The following is a 21,509-nucleotide window of genomic DNA, read 5'->3' on the forward strand; positions in this document are numbered from 1 at the left end:
GCCTATATTTTCCGTCCCTTGAACAGTTTTTCATGTAGGTATTTATAGGAATCGGGTGCTCCCCATGAAGGATCAGGATTTATTTTGAGGGAGATGGAGGGTCAAGATTTCGAAGGACATGATCGGATGTTCAGGAACTAAAGAGAATCAAAATGAATGGCTGAGGTCTCTCTTCAGAATATTTGTCCTTTTCTTCTTTCGATCTAACGGTCCCAAATCTTCTTGTCCGGAACGATTTGAGGGCTAAGAGCGAAAGGCGCTGGTATTGTCATCTTCTCTCTTGATCCAAGGGTTCCGGGTTTGTCCTTACAAGTGAGATCAACGGTGGAGATTGGGGTGTACAGGACTGTCATGACATACCACGGCACTGTCAGCATTGTGGGCGATTCTTAGGCGTGCGGTGGAGATCCCGTCTGCCACGCTTTAACTACCTCGGCTCTGATTCTGACGACGGTTATTGGGATTTGTCTTATTCTTTTTGCCTACCGATCCCTCCTCTTTCTGACCTCTTTCACATGCTCTTTTCCGATCTTTCATGCTGGTTTCCTATCTTAGATCTATTATTCCGATCTTTCCCTTCCTCAGTCAGTCGGTCAAAGCATTAATTGCCTCGATTCCCGGCGTTCGCTTCTTTTACGCTCGACAATAAATGCTCATTTTCCCCTATATATACCCACAATGCAGAGACATTTCCTTCATCGATTTTCCTCTCTTCCTTCTTACTTTTCTGTTCTATTGCTCGTGAAGTTCCGCTACAAGCGTGGCTTTGATCTTTTCGATGGACTTCTTTACTTACCGATGAAAATTTACGATCCGGTGATCAAATGACCTTAGCGGCGATGGTGAGAGGCTGGATTTGACCGATCTATATTGCGGACCTCGGTTGTACCGATCTCGAGTCGCTCAGCGAGTTCATTCGGCTTCTCATCACATTGGGTGTTAAAGCGGTTTGCTCCCACATTGGGTGTTAAACGGCGGATGAAGCATCCGATCGGCAATATCCTGGGATCGATTACAAAGCGATCCTTAGATCAGCCTTTTGATATAATCAGATCTCTAGTGTATTCCGATCCTTAGAGATCGCCCAAATGATGTAATCTGTCAATGTAATCAGATCTCTAGAGATCGCCCAAATGATGTAGTTAGACCTTTATTGTAATCCGATCCCTAGAGATCGCCCTAATGATGTAATCCGATCTTTTGGAAATAAAAATCTTGTTTCTCCAATTATTATCTTATTGATTATTTTCCGATCTCTGATATATTTGTCCGATCTGGTTCCTAACAAAACGACTCTTAACTGATCCTTTATTCAAAATATTCAACTTATTATGCCGATCTCTAATTAACCGATCTCAGAATGTTCGAGAGACGTGTCAGAACAGCTGGCGAATCCCGTTAACCGATGCAGACTAGTATAAATAGGGGTGAAGGGTTAGCCAGTTGTTCTTTCATTCCATTTTCAGTCTCTTGCTCACAACTCCGAAGTTCTCTCATTTTCTCAAGTTTCTTCCGACGCCGATCAGACTCCGGTAAGGGCTTTGATCTTCTTTTTAGTTTAAGTTCTTTGTTTCTTTTGAAAATGAGCGGCACCGAAGGTCAGAGAGCGGCGAGCCCTCCTTCCATTCAGTTCTCGTGGTCGTCCGATGAAGAAGAGGTGGTCGGGCCAAGCACGCAACCTAAACCCCCTAGGGTCTCCGTTCCAGCTCGGGGGCGGATTGCATCATCAAGGCATGCACCTTCTTCAGGGAGGGAGACTCTCCCTATAGACGAGCTACCGTCGGTTCTTCGAGAATCCGATCTGCAATCGTTTGGCCAGGAGTCTGATGTGCGTCTGATTCGTATGAACTTATCCGATGTCACGGCTATCACCGAGCCGATTACTTTTTTGAGGAGAATGACAGAGTTATGGTATACGAGGAACAGTTAAAGGCCGGTCTTCGGTTCCCTCTAGATGACTTCTACAAGGAGGTCCTAAAACTTCACCGAGTGTGCATTGCTCAAGTTCACCCTAACTCGTGGAGGATCTTAGTAGCCTTCCGTGGCCTGTGCGGAGCTATGGGAATCAGACCTACGGATAAGTTGTTCGCGGTACTGCATAGGTGACTCGTAGAAAGGATGGCGAACCTGGTTCTTTCAGCGAAGCCTCATTGCGAGCTCTTTTCGGATCTGCCTCGTCCCTTAAGAATTGGAAGAACCGTTTCTTCATTCGAGGAGCAAAAATCCAGTGCTTTGAGGACTTCCCCGTGTTGGTGGCACCGGGGCCCTTGCTTCAAGCGTATTACCTAAACCAGGAGTATAGCTTAATAGTGATGGATCTGAAGAGTCGGTGCCACTCAAAAGTATTCTTGTTTGGATGCGGTGGCCGAAATTTGCACCATTGGACTATTCAACTGCTTATCGGCCAAGACCGCGAACTTCCGCTCTCTGACCTCGGCATTGGTATTTTCTATATCTCAGATCTCAGGACCTTAGCGATCTCACTGACCTTTTGTTTGTGCAGGTATGGCGGGTGGTGAGGGTTCTAGGAAGCGGAAGAAGGACAAAGAGATCTCCCGGAAAATAAAGGAGATGAAGCGTTCGGAAATGCTTGAATGCACAGTCATGAACACAGGGAAGTATAAGGGGACTGCCTCAACCCTCGGGTCCGCCCGAGGTGTCCGATCTCCTCTCCTCCTAGATCGGAAGAGCAGCCTCCACCTCTTCCAATTGTTCCAAGCACTGAAAGGGGTCCTTCTCAATCTTCTGTGAGGGCCTCTTCTCATGGCGCTCAGGTACTGATCGATTCCCTGAAGAATAACCGGACTGTTCGGGAGAACCTCGGTTTTGCCAAAGTCTTGGGGTCTTCCATCTTCCTTCGGGAGGATCGGGACAGGCTATCCCGACAGACCTTGATGATATCTTGACTCAATCCATGAGCCTGAATGTGGAGTGCCTGGTGAATCAGACCATGGTTCGGGAAAAGGTTCAGCGTCTGGGTAAGGAGATCGGGAAGAAAAATCAGGAAGTGGCTTCCCTCTTATCCCAACTCTCATCCGCTCAGGATTATATATCTCAAGTTGAGGGGCGGGCGAAGTTTTATGAAGACAAGTGGCGAGCAGTCTCATGTCTGGTGAAAGGAATCGGGTTCTCGGAGAAGTCCAGCGCTATGAGCCATGAAGGCTGCTCAGGTCGCTCAACTCATCGAGGAGCTTAAGGAGAAAGACGAGGAGCTTAAGGAGAAAGATGAAGAGATGGTGACGGGAATAGCCGGAGCCTATGTGAATGCTCACAAGGACCTCTTGGTAGAACTCCAGAAGCGTTACCCAGAGGAGGACTTCTCTTGGATGGCCGACCTGGCTCCTGGGGGCGACGATGAGGTCAGTGAGGAGGAAGCCGAGGGTGAGAGAGAGAGTGAGCAAAATGTAAATCAGGCTGGGGGTGATCCTCCAGCTGAATAACTTGTACAAAAAAAATGAAATGAAATGGAATGTCTCTTTTGTTCAATGAATGGATGTGATTGGAAAATCTCTGAATTGCCTAAGTATTTGATTGTATGAGCATAGCGAAACAAGAACTAAATGTAATTATTAATCTAAGTATAAGAGATCGGAGAGCACAATAAGCATGAGATCGGTGGGGAAGAAATGCTGAATGAGACTTGATTAAAATTGAAAATTTAACTCGAACACTTAAGATCGGAATCCTCATTAAACCGAATCAAAACCTTAGCTCTTAAACTTTTGAAAAGGAGATCGGCAATAAAACTGGTAAGAAAAGATCTAGTGCCAGTTCGTTTCGTTTATCAGGAATATACTTGACGGGTCCTGAGTTTCGACAATGGGTTTGAGAGATCGGTGAGCGATAGACTGGTGAAGCTTTGGTGATCACGAGAACTTAACAATTTGATTTAATTCTTTGTGAGGAGAGATCGGAATTGTGACTGCCTATCAAAGAGGGATCGAAAATGTGATTAGCTATCCAAAGGAGACTTAGTACCGGGGGTCGGTTTCAAAGTTTTATTGATTTTGGGGATCGGCCAAAATATGGTGTCGACAATATTAAAAATTTATTTATAATAATTCAAAATTTATAAGGATTATTATATAGAATACGTGAGAACATAAGGTCTACAAATATTAGTCAATAAAAACTATTGTTACTTAGTTCAATATCTTTTAAAAATCAGTTTAGTACACTTGATTTCGTCTCTTCATACATTTTTTTTACATATGTTATAAATAAATCAATAATTTAATATATAATAATGTTATGTTTATTATAATTGTCAATTCTTTTATTTGTATGTATCTTCTCATTCATTATTCTTTCATTTTCAAGATATATTTGTATTAATTTCTAAGCTATAAGAGAATTATATTATTAAAGCATGACCTAGAAGCATTACACATTTCTGAATATTTAACCCAAAATTGTTTAGAGTGGAGAAAGCGAATCCATATAGCCGACCCTAAATTTTTGGGATAAAAGCTTAGTTGAGTTAAGTTGATGAATTTTTTAACTAATTATTTATAACAAAAAAAAAATAAAAATAACAAAATAGAAACATCATAGAGTAGTTGAAAAATTTTACCAATATTGGAAGGAGTTCCTCACAAGTAGTTATAGAGTTTAAATAGTAAAATAATACATACAGGGCTTCTTATTTTAATATATTACATAGAAAATTCATAGAATTAAAATTACATTCACCATGGCTTCTCCTCAATCCAATGTTGCTATTACAAGCTTTTAATTTGGATTCTCATGAGAGAAAAATATAAAATCTTCACGGACTTATGTGATTTAGCAAAAATAAAAAAAAGAAATTATATTATTACTTATTAAATAAAATTATAGTTGAATATGGAATAAGCCTGCACATGAAGCCCTCGTCTATTTCTCTATACATGCGAAGTTCAAGATTCTCCTTGACATCTCTTTTACATGAAACATGTTTATCCTCGATAATAGAACCTACTGTAAAAACAAAAAAGTATCAACTTAGTTGGTTTCAATCCACATAACATTATCGTTTTTGACATTGCAAGTAATATTGTAGGAACTTTTATAATTAAGTATCATTGTAGGAACCTTTATAATTAAGTATCAGCAAAATTTAAGAGTTGTTGAGCATGCGTGACAAGCAAATTAGAATAAGAGGAGTTGATTTTCTTGAACACAAGTAATGTTGATGCCATTGCAGTTACAACTTTTACTGCTATATGGATTCCTGGGAAATATATATTAACTTATACTAGCAGCCTTTTCTCTGTCATGGTTTTGGTCTTTTCTAACACTTGTGATCCAAAGTAGGATTACCCAACTTCAAAGAAAGAAATTTAGAGTAAGATACTTATAAAACCAATTAAAACATAAATTCAAAGTAAATAAGAGATTAGACCAAGTGGGCAACCTAAATATATATAAAGCACATCTAGAGAAGAATCGACATTGATGAGATGATCAATGATCCACTTTAGTGATCCGTGAGCAGGCCGCAATTGCTTTATTGTGTTCATCATATGCTCTCCATATCATCTCTAGAGTTTCTCATTCTATAAATTTCTTGCATCCAACTTCTAAAGAGTTTTTCATGCCACAATTTGGTTTAATGACACAATCTACTCTATACAAGCAATTGTCAAGCACATTTGCTTACAAAGATCATTCACAATCACTAAAAAACATTTTTAAACCCAATTAATATACATTTGTAACAAAATCAATATTTTCAAAAATTATCAAGGCTTATTCTTACATATATATACTATATATTATGTTAGTTCTAGTCAAATTAGAATTTACTCCTTCATTATCATAATATTTTTCTAAGTTAGCACAAAATTAAGATTAGTCATCATGTCGAAAGCTTTTGTATGATCTAAATCAAAGAAGTATCAATATCAATAACAAAAATCATAAGCAAACTACTATATATCTTAAACACTTTACCTTGGGACTCACTCCACTGTTGTTGCACAACTCAATAGCGAGAGCAAAAAAAGAAAACAAAAAGATAAATATTAAGTTTTACATTTTTTAGATAAATATTTGTTACAAAAATTCCACTATTCTCTTGCAGCAATGGATATTCCCCACATCTAGAAGATGCAAAGATAAAGTTGAAAGTAATCTCCTTGAGGTCATCATGACATTCCCTATCTAAGACCAAGCACATCCATGAAATTCAATAATCATCTACCAAAGAAAATTGTAAACTAGAATAAATCAAGAAGCTAATTAATCCTTGGTCATAGCAAACACATTCATCATATTTTGCTCATTGATCACATGCTCAACTCGGGAAATAACATTTATAAATGTATAAACAGAAAGAAGGAATGGAGAAGGGACAATGAGTTACACGAAGAAAATAAAAATGTAAATTGATAAAATTTATTCTTCAAATACAATTTTATTTTATTTAGAATTACTTATCAAATTAAGTTATTAAACTAAGATTGGTTAACATGGTACAACTATATAATTATATTTTAATAAAATTACAATTTCAACTTTATTTTTTTGTTTTATAATATTTTTATTTTATTTTTTTAAATAGTCAATTAAATTTAGTTTTTTTATTAATTTAATGGTAAAAAATACAATTGTAAATAATTTAAGGAACTAAGGGTATTTTTGGTAAACCAAATGTTCTCCCTCCGCCTTCCCCATATATATATAAAATAATTATAGAATTACTATATTAAGAGTTATAATATGTTTTTTTTATTATTAATAGAATTATTGTTAAAATAATATTAAAATTTTAATTTATATTAATTATTATAATATTAAAAAAATGAAATTATTAGGTATTTAGTGATAAATATTTCATTGTAAAAATTATCAGTGACAATATAGCATATTGTATAATTGACATCATAAAAGATTTAGGGACAACTTTTCTATAACTAAAACAGTAGCGACAATAATATTTGAAAGACACTAATTACTAAAATTATTAGCAATGTATCTTTTTATCACTAAATAATATTAGTGACAAATCGATATGATTAGCTACATATTATTGTCTCTAATTATGCATTATTAGTGACGAATTATTTATTTGTCACTATAAATATGTTTTCTTATATTTTTGTAAATAATAGATATATTAATACTATTTTTATTTTTTATTTATTAAATTCTTATTTTAGTTAATTATTTTTTACAAAATTTTATATTTAATTGAAATTAAATATAAGTAAGAACAAAAATTTTAAATTTATATGAACTCTAAAATTAAGAATTTTAAAATTATATAAACTTTAAAATTAATTTAAATAATAAAATATAATTATAATTAATTTTAAAAATGAATGACAATTTGAACAAAACTAATGTTTCCTCTCTCTTCATAGATTTATAGATAATATAGATATATAGATGTAGATTTATAGATAAAATATATTAAAATTATTTCTTCTATAAACTTAAATTATATTTTATTAATATAAAATAATTACACTATGAGTTGAATTCATAACAATTGAATTCATGTACTAACATTTGCTTATAAATGATCTCATTTTTTTTTTCATTAAAATAAGAAATTGATTCTAATAAAACTATTTAAAGTTATTAATGTGTAGTTATTAATATAAATAAAGAAAATATTGATATAACTTATAATTTATTTTTACATATTTTAGTTAATTATAACAAAAAATTAATCACAGATATATTCGAATAACTTTTAGATGCATTTTTCTTTTCATTAGCTTCGATTTTTTAGATATATATATATATATATATATATATATATATATATATAAACTTTTCAGTTTAGTTTATTTTAAGTTGAGTTGGATTCTTATTTAAATTTTAATAAAGAATAAGAAAAATTATAATTTAAGTTTAGTTTAATTTTTATAATGTAGATTTCTTTCTATTTTAATTTGATTTAGTTTAATTTTTGAGTTCGATTTAGATACTGAAAACAACCATTCAATTATTCAATAATTTTATATTTTTTATAAATTTTTTTGATAAAAATTTCTTATAATAAATAAATATTGTTTATATTTCAAATAATTAAAAATCTCATAATTTATTTAAAAAAAATCTCTGAATGGTCAATTTTGAAAAAAAAAGGTAATAGAGAAAAAATAATTTTTTCCCATTTTAATTAAAAATTAAAAATTTTAAATTTAAAAGTAATACATTATAGTAAAAATTAAATTTATTTTATGAAAAATCTTTTCTGAAAAATATTTTTAAAATTTTTTAATTGAAATATTTAGAAAAATTAATAAATGAAAAATATTTTTTTATTAAAAAAATTAAATCACTTTTAAAAAAGTAATTTCTTTAAAAAAATAAAAAAATATTTTTCAGAATTTGATAATCTTACTAAATTGTATATTTAACCAAACTGTGAGCCTAAAAATAAAAATTCTAAATTAATAAAGCCATAAATTCCCGAAGGAACTGAGCTTAATTTCCGAGCTGTGGATGAGAGGCGAGCGGAGAATCTGAGACGGAGTAGAGCAGACATGAACACAGTCATTGCAAAAGCTAATTTCTTATGCATTAATCGCTTTTTTGCTTCCACTTCCAAAACCAAAACAATTACATTAAGCTTGATCTCCCGTAAATCCAAATCCAAAACCCAAAAAATCTACTCTCTGAAATCACCACTATCTCGGTTGATCCATGTCTTCTCATCATTGGACGGTGCCCATTTCATCGTGGAGGATGATCTTCAAGCATTCTTGGATGTATATTTTTCTTCTCTTTATCGTTTTTCTTTAAATGGGTTTGGCTCTATTCTCCAATTGAGAGTTGGGATTTTATGCTTTTTCAAGTGTTGGAGTATTTACCCTTTGAATTAAATTCATACTTTTGACAGATTCTTCCATCTGATTTGCGTTACATTCTTTTAAATGATCCCAAGAGAGCTCAGCTTTTAGAGGTTAGTGTTCAAAATTCTGGTTATGAAGATATTTTTTGAAGGAAAAAAGAATATCAAATTGCACATAAGATACAGGAGATGGAAGCAACTTTTCATTGTTGTTTTGTATATACTTAAATGGAACTTGCAATTCAAAAAAACAAAAAAAAAATGGAACTCACAGCAGATGCAAATTCTAATCACTTTCACAAGTTCAGGATTTATATAAAGGCTAAAGATATCACCTACTATGTTCTGTGCCAATTCTTGAATAGATCAACTGCTTTTATTGAGTATATTATTCCTTGATTACTAAAAAGAGAAGGTTTTCTTTGGAAGCCATATTGCCACTTGAGAAAAATGTATATTTATAATTCTTTTAATTAATTAATTTATTTTGTTTTTCGGGTACTGGGGGGTTTAGAAGTTCCAATTACACGCAATTTGCCTTTGGATAGACCACACAAATAGCATCTTCCTCTAAAATCTTTTGAAGATACTGAATGTTGGTGTGTTACTCTTATGGTAAATTAATCACTTAGTCACTGGGGTACTGAAAATATGAGTATACCAAAGAGAAGATTAATAAAAAAATCCTACTTGGATCTCTTTACAAGATGGGTATTCTGTTTCCTACTTGGATTTCTGTATTTCTTTAATCTTTGCAACTACTTTTCTTAAATTGCCTTAAAATTGTGTGAAGTATTCTCAAGATTGTGAGCATTGTGATTTAGTAAATTTTGTAACCTAACCATTAGAATGCATTTATTACCAGTATCATATAACTTTCATAACCATTTTCATTTAAATACCAAACATAAATATCATATAAATCAAACATATTTTAACAATTATCAAATTACCAATTCATTCTAATCAAGTCCTATTAAGTTCCCATTTGTCCATTATAATTGTTTTTTTGATCTCAAGATTATCATTTCATGATTCAAACGCTTGCCGTCTACTAAATAAATCACACCCTCTAAATTTCTTTTGCACTCATGAACGCTTACATGTGCTTCTATATATTCATATGTTCTGCTAGCACATGCCATCCCTGAGGTTGAAATTTGCTTAAATCCCTTGTAACTGTACTGTCCATTCTCTTTTTTTACACACTTTTGTATTGTGTAGGGTCTTCAAACCATTAAGCCAGTAAATAAACTTATATTGTGTTTGTTAAGAAAGTTCTGATAATGCACACTGGTATCTGAATTTGTTGTTTTGTGCTTGATACCATACAATTAATCTTTCATTTCAATTTGATTCTTCTGGCTTTGAAACTCCTTCTGTGTCTCTTTCTTGGAAGGATTGATAGCAAAACAAAATTGGGTATAATGTGACAAGAGTTTCTCAAGAAAAGAGTAAAAGGAATACTTTAGTCTGAAAATCCAGCTTAGCTGCATGACTTTGACTGGTCTGTTTGGTTTTGAGTCTGGATGTGCTTTTCCAAATTGCATTTGAGCTACCTTTTCCTTCTTTTTATTATTTTTTTTATTTTTTTCTTATTCTTTAAATCAAACAATGTTAAGTTGGATGAATGGCCATACTAGGCTAGATAAAGTCCGTAATGAGAGTACTAGAGAAGAGGTAGGAGTGGTACTAATCAAGGATAAGTTGAGAGAAAGGAGATTGAGGTGATTTGGACATGTGAAGCGTAGACATACGGAGGCTCTAGTTAGATAAGTAGAGCACATTAGGTAAGTGGATAGAAAAAAAAAAGGGGTAGACCTAAATTGACTTGGAGGAAAGTAGTATAACATAACGTAGAAGCATTACACATTCCCGAGAATTTAACCCAAAATCGTTTATAGTGGAGAAATAGAATCCATATAGCCGACCCTAAATTTTTGGGATAAAGGTTTAATTAAGTTAAGTTGAGTATTCTTTAAATCAAACCTACTTTTTTAGGAGAGAATCTAACCTGTTTTTTAATAAGGGAACAAATAGTTGCACTCCCAAGTCCCAACAGCATGTCTCACTTGCTTTTGTGGTTCCAAAAGCAACCTTCACCACATTCCCAAACAGGCTGCATTGCTTTTAAAACTTTCAGTGAGGCTAAATCTACATGGCTTCCACAAATTCAAGACACCATAACTGTATTCTCTCTCTCTTTCTCTCTCCTTTTTTTTATTTTTTTATTTTATTTTGAGAAAGGGGCATGAGAATTGAAATTCCCATCATAATTAGGTAGCTTGGTCTTGTGGATTTACTGTTTTGAACTAGTGTTTAATAAAATATTTGTCTTGCACTCTTGCTTATAATCATAGTTGTGTATGGCTAACGAAGGTTATATTGGACTTGGGGCGCTTGCCGGCGGCACGTTATCTTGGTGAATTTGGTGGGAAGTATTTAAGGAGCACTGAGGTAAATTTCATTCTCTAGAATTTTTGTCCCCCAAAAATGCACCCCCCCACCCAAAAAAAAAATTCTCCCTTGTCTTGGGCATAAATGAAACATATCTGCTTGCTTTCTTGATTAACAATTTTATGGTGTTAATTAGTTAGGTATCAATGCGGGAATTAGAGTATGCACAAAATGCTATTGGAGAATTTGGAGATGATAATAGGGCTGGCATTGAGGGAACCTTGCACAGGATATCTGCAGTCCGAAGTAGGAAGGGGGTGATAGTTGGTTTGACTTGTCGAGTTGGTAGGGCAGTTGGTGGTCACATTGACATGGTTCATGATCTGCTTCATTATGGGAAGAGCATATTGTTTGTTGGAAGGTACAGTTGCTGATGTGTTGACTTGTATATTTCAGAAATGCTGCTTGCTTGGTGATCAGTTCACTGGTTTAAGGTGGAATAGTTTAATGATAGGATATCCAGCAACAAGTTAATTTCATCATGTTGAGTTGCTCTGAAATGAGGCTGACTAGTTTTCCATGATTTTATCATCATTTGTATTTGCTATCGTCCAATTATTTTTTTTTCTCGTTTTGTTTCAATTTCTATCTCAAAAGCACGATACAGTCAGTCTTCCTATTATAGTAGATATGTTATCTTCTGCAGAATGTTCAAAATGAACCTTAATAACATATTTGTGTTATGTTATCATGTGGCAACTTCTGAAGGCCTGGGGTTGGCAAGACTACTGTTATGCGAGAGATTGCACGTGTTTTGTCTGATGAATTTTACAAAAGAGTGGTGCGTTGAGTTTATGCTATCATATAGCAAGCTGCAAGCATTCTCTCTCTGTCTGTGTGTGTATTAACTATATTCTGAGAAGTTTGTATTTAATAATAACTGGAATAGGTGATTGTTGATACAAGCAATGAAATAGGAGGGGATGGAAATATTCCACATGCAGCAGTAGGAGGTGCAAGGAGAATGCAGGTTCCAGAACCATCTCTGCAGCACAAGGTCATGATTGAGGCAGTAGAAAATCACATGCCTGAAGTTATCATTGTTGATGAGATAGGCACAGAAGCTGAAGCTCTTGCTTGCCGCTCAATTGCTGAGAGAGGCATTATGCTTATTGGTACTGCTCATGGAGAGCAGCTTGAAAATATAATTAAGAATGCAACTCTTTGTAACCTGGTTTGTTCTGTTCATTCCATGCTAATTTTACTTGAAACCCCATGATAGTTGATGCCAAAAAGCAATTATCTTAAAACATTGAATACATTTTCCTGGTTGCTGTTCGGTGAGATTGGGTTTAATTAAATCTGTAAGTTGCCTTGGACTGCTGTGCTGAATAAGTTGCATTCTATCAAAACAAAGTCACAATCTTGATTTTTCCCCATGATATAGTTGAATATTTATGTTTAGAGCATAGTTATTAAAGGCACGCCTCAGGCTCAAGGCTCACCAGGCTCGAATCCTAGCGCTTTATGCGCCTAGGTGTGCGCCTTTGTTCCAGGCACAAGGTTCTGGAAAGGCATGCCTTTTTTATTTCCATCTTTAGCGAGAACTTTCATTGGCAAAAAGGACTACCACTTAAAACTCATACTAACAAACCTAATTCAAGATATATGCCAAAGAAAAAAAAGAAAAGTATCACATTTATTTAACTTTTATGAATTTTTTAAATTTTTTACTTTTGCGCCTCACTTCGCTTAGGCGCGCACTTGCGCATTGCGCCTAGGCTCCAAGACTCCTTGGCGCCTTAGTGCGCCTTGAGCTTTTAATAACTATGGTTTAGAGTATTGATGTGTAAAGTGATTCTCTCACTCTTATACATTTTCTTTATTGAACTATGGACAGAATGCTAAATATCCTCATAAAAACATATCCTTGAATGTCACCCTTTGCATTTTTGTCAATACTTAGTTTTATTAATTTTCTCTTGTTTGATGCTTGATTTAATTTGTCTTTTGAATATCTTACCTCCCTGTTCTAGGTGATAATAAATGGGGATGGTAATCGTTATTAGACACTGCTAATTACTGTTATTAGAGGTGTTATTTAGGACTCCTACACCAAAGTAATGTGACAAAGAAAAAAGAAATTTGTGAGCTGTTTTTAGTTCTTTGTTTTGGAAATTTTAGGCTTTACGTGTGTGTTCTGATTGGTCAAGTGTTGAAGTTCAGAGGTTTTGAAGAGCATACATTTTTTATTTCGTTACAAATTAGTATTTCAGTTAAGTAGGTGAAATTCCTTTAGAGATATTTATATTTGTTTCCTTATTACTATTTTCATTTTGTTGTTGTTTTATTTTGTTTCTTTGTTGTGGTTTACATCATTGCCTATGTTAGAACACAATTGGTGTACAAATAGCATGCAAAGATGTCTATCTTGTCCTCTTGTTCAGTTTTTCTTTCTTGTATAAGTGAATTGATTTCTTCTTTTTCCCCTCTCTTTATGTAGATTGTTTTTATTGATACTAAAAGTATTATTGCAAAGCAGCTTATTAACAAGTTTCGGATTACCTAAAGTTTCTTTGTTTTTCTAAAAATTGTTAATGCTGTTCAATTACAGGACTATGAAATTTCTATTTGATTGTCTAATCTCATTCTTCTAAAATTTCATTGTCTTTTATTGGAATTTGATATCCAAATATTCTTTTAAAATGAGGGAAAACTGCAAAAGAATCCCTGAGATTGTGTAATATACAGTTTGGTCTCCTCTTGTTTCCAAAGTTACAATGAGTTCTATAAGAGCCATTGACTAACTAAATTATTAGTTTTTTAAAATGGAAGAACATAATGTAACATGCAGCAAACATTAAGAGTGTTTTCTGTGAGTACCTTTTTTTTCTTTGTAAAACAGCGTTAAATGTTGATTTGACAAGACCTGTTTTCTTACATTTCATGCATGCTACTGAATATTCTGAGTCAAATTTGCTTGTGATGAATGGATGAGGTTTTGATAATTGATGAATGGAAATGCAATTTACATCCTAGAATGCTTGTTAAAGTTTCATAATTGTCAATTTTGTTGTTTCAGATTGGGGGAGTAGAAACTGTTACCTTAGGAGATGAGGAAGCCCGAGCTAGGAGGAGTCAGAAAAGCATTCTTGAAAGAAAAGGTCCTCCAACATTTTGTTTCCTGATTGAGATGAGAGAGAGGCATTATTGGGTTACACATCGGGTACATCTTCCAATTTTCTTCTTTAAGTATGAGTACAAAGCAAGATATCTTCATTTAAAACAACCAAGAAGGGTTTTATTGTTGTCTAGTGGTAATACTAGTGGTGTGGTTCAATGGTGGTTCAATAGTGTTGCACTTGATAGGTGATTAGGGATGCTAGTCTAGTGAGCTAATTCAGTAAGTTATGCTTCCTTTATGGATTGGGAATCTGTATTAGCTTTATATTGAAAACCACTGCTACAACACACATAGGCAGATTAGAATAATGAACACACACACACACACACACACACAGAGTGAGAGAGAGAACTACATGAGCAATTTTATGTGGTCTGGTGATGTGCCTATGTTCATGGATAGCCACTTTAGTTTTTCACTGTGAAGGAGAATATTACAAGTGGATAGCTATTTTTTAATATCTACTAATGGGCCAAACCAAAACAAATTGGAAATTCTTCATGGAAATTCCGAAGTGCCTAGAGCTTTTAATGTGCACTACCTTCCTTCAATATAAACCACAAACTCAACACTTAAGCTGTGGACTACTTGGATGGGGCCAGGTTGCACTTTCAACTGAAGACATGTTCATTTCGAGATGGGGGAGGTTTCTGACCACCCCTGGTGGTTCCAAAGAATTAAGCTTTCCCCTTGTAATTCCACATACAAGAAAAAATTTTTGTACATTGATGATTTAAGTGGAATATCTGATATGATCAGAAAAAAGAAGGGAGGAGGGGGTTGGGCGCGGGGAGATGGTTTGCTGTACACATTTTATTTATAAGAAATAATTGGAAGGTTCTATTTATGCCATAATAATGCAAGAAGTGTAGTCCTCAACTAAGTAAAAATTGAGGAAAAGGAATCCATATGGCAAACCACAATTATATTGGATTTATGCTTGGCTGAGATGAGTTGAATTGTAGTAATTTCAAGTCTTCTTCTTCTGCTTCATTTGCCTTGCATCTTGCAGACAGAGAAGAGTGTGGATATGTTGCTTCGTGGAGAAAGCCCATTAGTTGAGGTAATTCTTTCAGTCGCTATGCATTTAAAATCTAGGGTAATTGATTACAATATTATTAAGAGTTAATGGTGACAAGGGTTTGTCCCAACTTTCAATTCCATAAAAGTCAAAGACTGGTTTAGACTTTAGAGTCTGTATCAAAACAAGTTCAAAATGTTTGTAGACATACGTATTCTTCAGATGGCATATATCATTTATTTATTGCTTCTGCTGTATATTTAGGTTTCTCATACATGATGGTTGTAATTTTGCTCAGGCGGTAGCATTAAAGCAAACATAATTTGCATGTGTGCATGTGCACGTGTAACCATCTTAACATTTTCTATTTTAAACATTGCCATTTTCTAATGGGATATGGTTTTGTTGACGTAATCTCTTTAGATGCTTCCATTTTCCTTCGTTATGAACTTATTTTGCTTCTAAGCCGCATCACCACTGTCAAGAACTCAAAACACTTTGGTGCTTGCAGGTCAGGAAAAGGGATAATCAGTTCAGGGTTGTAATAGAAAGATGGAAGACGTATGATGGAAATAGCATTTAGAATTTTTATTGCTTTCCATTTGCATGAAGCTGATGCTCTTGATATCTCTCTCTTCAAAATATTATTGGCACCTGCCATTATGGATTTCACATTTAGACGCACTTGTCATTTTGTATGTTGTAAATCCAGGAATGTAGTGATTAGAATCCCTCCCAGAAGACATATGGACTCTGAATCTCGTTTCTTTCTAGTAGCACATCTGTTTGGTCCTAGATCTTGCCATACAACTGATGTAGCCATTTTTGAGTGGCTCAGTCCATGTATCCTAAATGCGAGGTGATGCAGAGCAAGATAGAGAATAGACCTTAGAACAGGATAGCATAGTAGAAGTCTAGAACAGAACTGAAGAAGAAGAAACTCGATGTTGAAATACCTTGGCATTATGTACCTAAAGGCATCTAAGATATTTTGTCAGCTGTAAGCTCTTTCTCTACTAGTTTTTATTTCTTTTAAAATAAATAATTTCATTTTATTTATTAAAATGATAAGTGTTTTTCTACTCTGTTCCTGTATGATGGTGGTGAATTGTTTTGTTTGATGAGTATTGTTTTATTGAGAGTTGAGAATGATAATACACTTCTCTAAATACTTTAAATTAATTCTAAATTAAAAACATTAAATTAAAACAAAATTGATGGTAAAGGTTTGAATTATATATATATATATGAGATTGAATGCACAAATATACTATAGTCAATTTAATGAAATTTTTATTCTTATATAATTCACATTTACATATATTTTATAACTAATGTGAGATTTTGAAAGACTGGTCGAAAATATTAACCACATTATTTACTATTTTTTTGAAGAAAAGTAAAGTAAAAATGAAAAACTAAAATGATAACAAAGGCAATCTTGTTAAATTGATTTGTCACTTTCTTAAAAATCCAATAATAAAGTTAATAAGTTTTATTTAACATAATATAATTATTTTTAGGATTGTGAGTTAAATTAATAAAAAAAATCAACAAATTAATTAATAAAAAAGATCAACTCTTACTCAAGTGCTGATTTAGAATTGGAATTAATTGTATCAGAATAGTTTGGTTGATTTATTTAAAATTAAAATTTTTTATTTAAAAAAATTATCAAAATTTTCAATTTTTATATTTAATTAAGTCAAAATTAAATAGGAATTAAAATAAAATCAAATTAAATTAAAATTAAATAATCAATTCTAATTCAATTTGACGAGTTGACAACTACTACTTAGATTGAAAGAAAAAAAAATTCAATTTAATCCTTGCACTTATTGAGAAAATTTAATTTAATTTATTTTTAATTTATTTTTTAAATTAGTTTAAAAATTTTAATTTAAATTTAATTTAATCTAAAAATTAAAATTTATTGACTAAATTTCTTAATTTTTTGATTTAAATAAAAAATTAAGAAGTTTAATTTTTGAGATTAAATTTCTTAATTTTCTGATTAAGTTTAAAATAAAGAAGTTTAATTTATTAATTTTCTTATTTTTAAGTTGAATTAAGTTTAAATTAAAAATTTTAAATTAAATTAAATAAAAAATTAAAAATAAGATAAATTAAACCGCCTAGTAAATATTGAACTTTTAAGTTAAAAAAATATATAAGCCTTTTTATTTTAAATAAATTATTGATAAAAAATAAATTTAATTTCATATAATTATATTTATTTTTTTAAAATAAAATTCTTTTCAATTAAAAATAAATAAATTTTTTATTTTAAATATAAATGAGCAAGGGATTAACCCTCCCTCGTCTGAGTTTTGATCTGAGTTGGATTAATTGAGAATGCAAGAGATAAGAGATTAGTGGCTCAGAGCCAAAGCCAGCATTGGTTCATTTCTGTTTATATATATATATATATATATTAAAAAAAAAATAAAGTAAAGAAGAAAATAGAAACCAAACCTCGCCTTTCCCTACAGACTGCTCCTATATAAATAAAAACAATGGCATGTGTGAGCAGCAGTAGCAGCTTTGTGTGTTTTCCCTTGTCAAGACCCATATCAAGAACAACAAGGTTGGGGCTAATGGCTGCAACAACTGTAAAAGCAGAGGCCATTACTACAGAGAAATCTGGTGTCAAGATCGTGAGGAATCCTCCTGAGTCCAAACTCACCGAGCTCGGAGTCCGCTCATGGCCCAAGTAAGTTTCAGTTTCACTCGCTATCAGATTGTTGAGCAATTGGATTTCTTCCGTTTTCTGAAATTCGATCACGACCCAAATGAAATTTTGTAGTTTTGATTTCTGGGTAATTGTAGATTTTCCTTATCTGATTAGGTATTAAATGAAATTGTGGAATTTTGATGATAAATGAGCAGGTGGGGTTGCCCTGCAAGCAAATTCCCATGGACATATTCTGCCAAGGAAATATGCTATCTTCTGGAGGGAAAAGTGAAAGTTTATCCTGATGGATCAACTGACGCTGTTGAAATTGGTGCTGGTGATTTGGTTGAGTTTCCCAAAGGAATGAGCTGCACTTGGGATGTTTCTGTAGGTGTAGACAAGCACTACAAGTTTGAGTAATGTTTATCTTTTCTTTTTGTCAATATACATATATACATAAACTATTTGCTGCTTGTATGAATTTGCAACTATTTTCTTGATTTTATGCGCCTGAACTTTATGGCCACTCCTTTCCTTTCTCTGCCTGTGTGTATGCCTGCTTCTATTTTGTTTTTGATACAATTACCTCTGATTGAGATTTAAACTTGAGATCTCATGACCTCGAGATTACTAGAGATTAATGAGTTAACTATTGATTCTTGCCATGAAGCTGATGAAATTCATAATTGGTGGTAGGCAGTCGAATTCAAAGACTTGTTTATTTCGTACATCTTTAGAAGAAGATCAACTTGATAATCTCTAATGTTCGACTTGATGAAAATTTTGGACATGATTTTTAATGTTTTTATATTTTCAAGCTTTGAAAAGTTAAAAAGGACGAATCTTTATCTGGTAATGTTTAAGCTAAATGGGCAACCTTTAAAAATTTGCAACATATTAAAAAAATTAAAAAGGGAAAAATGATGGCCAATAATATCATAGCATGGGAAATTGTTGTGAAAGTATTATTTGAATGAGCATTGAATTGAACATTTGGTGTTAGCCATGAGTTTAGAAACTAACCCACAAAGGTTGTTTTTTTTTTTTTTTTTTTTTTTTTTTTTTTTTTTTTTGTAAGGTATAGGTTTTAAAGTAATGGATATATAGATTTTTGTTAGGAGCAAGAATTTTTAATAAGGTTATTATTTTTGAAAGTTCTCAAAAGAATTAATTATAAAAGGCAAAAGGCTTATATTAGCCTTAAAGTATGGGTCAATAGTTTTATGTCTAATTAAATCCTTCAAATTTTGAAAAAATCAAATAGGTCTTTTAAATTTTAATAATAGATTACATAAGTCATTTTACTATTTTGGGGACATAAACTATTTAACATTTAAAAATGGATAAATAAGATTGAATTATAATTTGCCTATAATATAAATCAAGCTAAGACTGTGTACGAAAATCTTTTAGTGCACAGGGTTCTTATCAGTAATCATACGTTTTTGATTTGCAGCATTTCGGTAAATATCTATTATATCATGAAGCAAATTAATAAGTTATTATTTACCGGATAATTTAAGAAGTTATTCTATGAGTTCATCATCTTTGTCATAATTTCTGTAGAGAAGTTTCTTGAATCATCCAGTAAAGAATAACTTTTCAATTTATTACAGAATGCAACAAATATAAGAGGGATGTTGCATCTACTCTAGGATGTAGCAAATATGAGAGGGATGTTGTAAATCAGATACGTAGTATTGCTAATGAGAACCCTATATGCTAAAAGATTTTCGTGCACAGTTGTGATTGGATTTATATTTAAGGCAAATTATAATTCAGTATCTTTTTATTTATTTTTTAAAAGTTAAAGGACTTGTTTATCCCAAAGGACTTGTTTGATATATTTTTAAAATTTGAAGGAATTATTTGATCTTTTTTAAAAGTTGATGGGCTTAATTGGACTATGAAACACTTTAAAAATTTAAGTGATTATTTGGTAGAACTTTAAAAACCTAAATGAGCCTTTTGCCATTGTAAAAATAATGTGAACCTTTTCGCATTTGGACGATTTAATTCAAACGTTTAAAAAAGTTGTTAAAATTTTATCAAAACTTCATTAATCCAATAACTCTAATTTTGGACTTGTCCGTAGTTATCATTGAAAATCCAACTTTATTACAATCACTAACTCTTTAATTATTTCATTTTGATACCTATTAGGCATTGATAGTGATGAGATTTGGTGATAGTTAGGAGAGAAAGTGTGTGCTTATATCACCTAATTTGATCAAATAGTTAAGAATTTTGAAACTATGAATACTCAACTCGACTCAACTCAACTAAGCCTTTATCCTAAAAATTTGGGGTTGGCTATATGAATTCGCTTTCTTCACTCTACACGATTTTGGGTTAAATCCTCAGAAATGTGTAATGTTTTTAGGTCATGTTATACTACTCTCCTCCAAGTAAATTTAGGTTTACCCCTTTTTTTTCTTTCTATTCTCTAACCTAATGTGCTCTACTTGTCTAACTGGAGCCTCCGTATGTCTACGCTTTACATTATCAAACCATTTCAATCTCCATTCTCTCAACTTATCCTCAATTTACACCACTCCTACCTTTTCTCTAATATTCTCAGTGCTGACTTTATCTAGTCTAGTATGGCCACTCATTCACCTTAACATTCTCATCTCTGCAACTCTTATCTTAGACGCATACGACTCCTTCAGTGCCCAACACTCACTACCATATAACATAGCCGGTCTTATGGCTGTACGGTAAAATTTTCCTTTCAACTTATTGGGAATCTTGCGATCACATAAAACTCCCATGGCACGTCTCCACTTCAACCATCCGGCTTTAATCTTATGACTAACATCCTTCTCACATCCCCCATCTACTTGAAGGACTGAGCCGAGATATTTAAAGTGATTAGTTTGGGACAGTACCATTCCATCCAAACTAACTCCTTCCCTATCACCAGTTTGGCCTTCACTAAACTTGCAATGCATGTATTCTGTCTTCGTTCTACTTAACTTAAGCCCTTTGACTCTAGAATACTTCTCCAAAACTCTAGTTTTCTATTGACTCCTTCTCGCGTCTCATCTATCAGAACAATATCATCTGCAAACATCATGCACCAATGAATACTCTCTTGTATATGTTTTGTCAATTCATCTAAAACTAATGTAAAAAGGTAAGGGCTTATAGCTGATCCTTGATGTAATCCAATTGAGATCGGAAAATTTCTTGTGTCCCTTCCCACTGTGCGCACAATAGTAGTTGCTCCTTCATACATATCTTTCAACACTTGTATGTATCTAATAGATAACCTCTTTTATTCTAACACATTCCATAAGACATCTCTTGGAACATTATCATAAGCCTTCTCCAAATCGATAAAAACCATGTGTAGATTTTTCTTCACATTTCTATATTTCTCCATCAAGCTTCTAATGAGAAAGATCGCTTCCATAGTTGAATGACTAGTCATGAAGCCAAA

General features: G+C 32.9%; 2 protein-coding genes across 2 annotated transcripts; both read left to right on the forward strand.

Moving 5' to 3' along the window:
• Nucleotides 1-8,406: 8,406 nt before the first annotated feature.
• On the forward strand, nt 8,407-16,472 carry LOC131173908 (uncharacterized protein ycf45-like). The gene is made up of 9 exons (XM_058136619.1): nt 8,407-8,705; nt 8,837-8,899; nt 11,168-11,245; nt 11,386-11,606; nt 11,954-12,026; nt 12,135-12,419; nt 14,268-14,411; nt 15,382-15,432; nt 15,902-16,472. The coding sequence occupies exons 1-9, from the start codon at nt 8,481-8,483 to the stop codon at nt 15,971-15,973; spliced, it is 1,212 nt and encodes a 403-aa protein (XP_057992602.1). The 5' UTR covers nt 8,407-8,480; the 3' UTR covers nt 15,974-16,472.
• A 1,367-nt stretch (nt 16,473-17,839) lies between these two features.
• LOC110633551 (uncharacterized) lies at nt 17,840-18,699 on the forward strand. Its single transcript, XM_021782194.2, has 2 exons — nt 17,840-18,103; nt 18,280-18,699. Exons 1-2 carry the CDS (start codon nt 17,907-17,909, stop codon nt 18,482-18,484), a joined length of 402 nt encoding a protein of 133 aa, XP_021637886.2. The 5' UTR covers nt 17,840-17,906; the 3' UTR covers nt 18,485-18,699.
• The last annotated feature ends 2,810 nt before the right edge of the window (nt 18,700-21,509 follow it).

This window comes from Hevea brasiliensis, chromosome 15 (assembly GCF_030052815.1).
Source record: "Hevea brasiliensis isolate MT/VB/25A 57/8 chromosome 15, ASM3005281v1, whole genome shotgun sequence".
Lineage (NCBI taxonomy): Eukaryota > Viridiplantae > Streptophyta > Magnoliopsida > Malpighiales > Euphorbiaceae > Hevea > Hevea brasiliensis.

Coding starts and splice junctions, on each gene's coding strand:
- LOC131173908 (XM_058136619.1), top strand. CDS start 8,481: ATGAACACAGTCATTGCAAAAGCTAATTTCTTATGCATTAATCGCTTT. Junction 12,420..14,267: donor ATGCAACTCTTTGTAACCTG/GTTTGTTCTGTT, acceptor TTGTTGTTTCAG/ATTGGGGGAGTAGAAACTGT. Junction 15,433..15,901: donor GAGAAAGCCCATTAGTTGAG/GTAATTCTTTCA, acceptor TGGTGCTTGCAG/GTCAGGAAAAGGGATAATCA.
- LOC110633551 (XM_021782194.2), top strand. CDS start 17,907: ATGGCATGTGTGAGCAGCAGTAGCAGCTTTGTGTGTTTTCCCTTGTCA. Junction 18,104..18,279: donor GGAGTCCGCTCATGGCCCAA/GTAAGTTTCAGT, acceptor ATAAATGAGCAG/GTGGGGTTGCCCTGCAAGCA.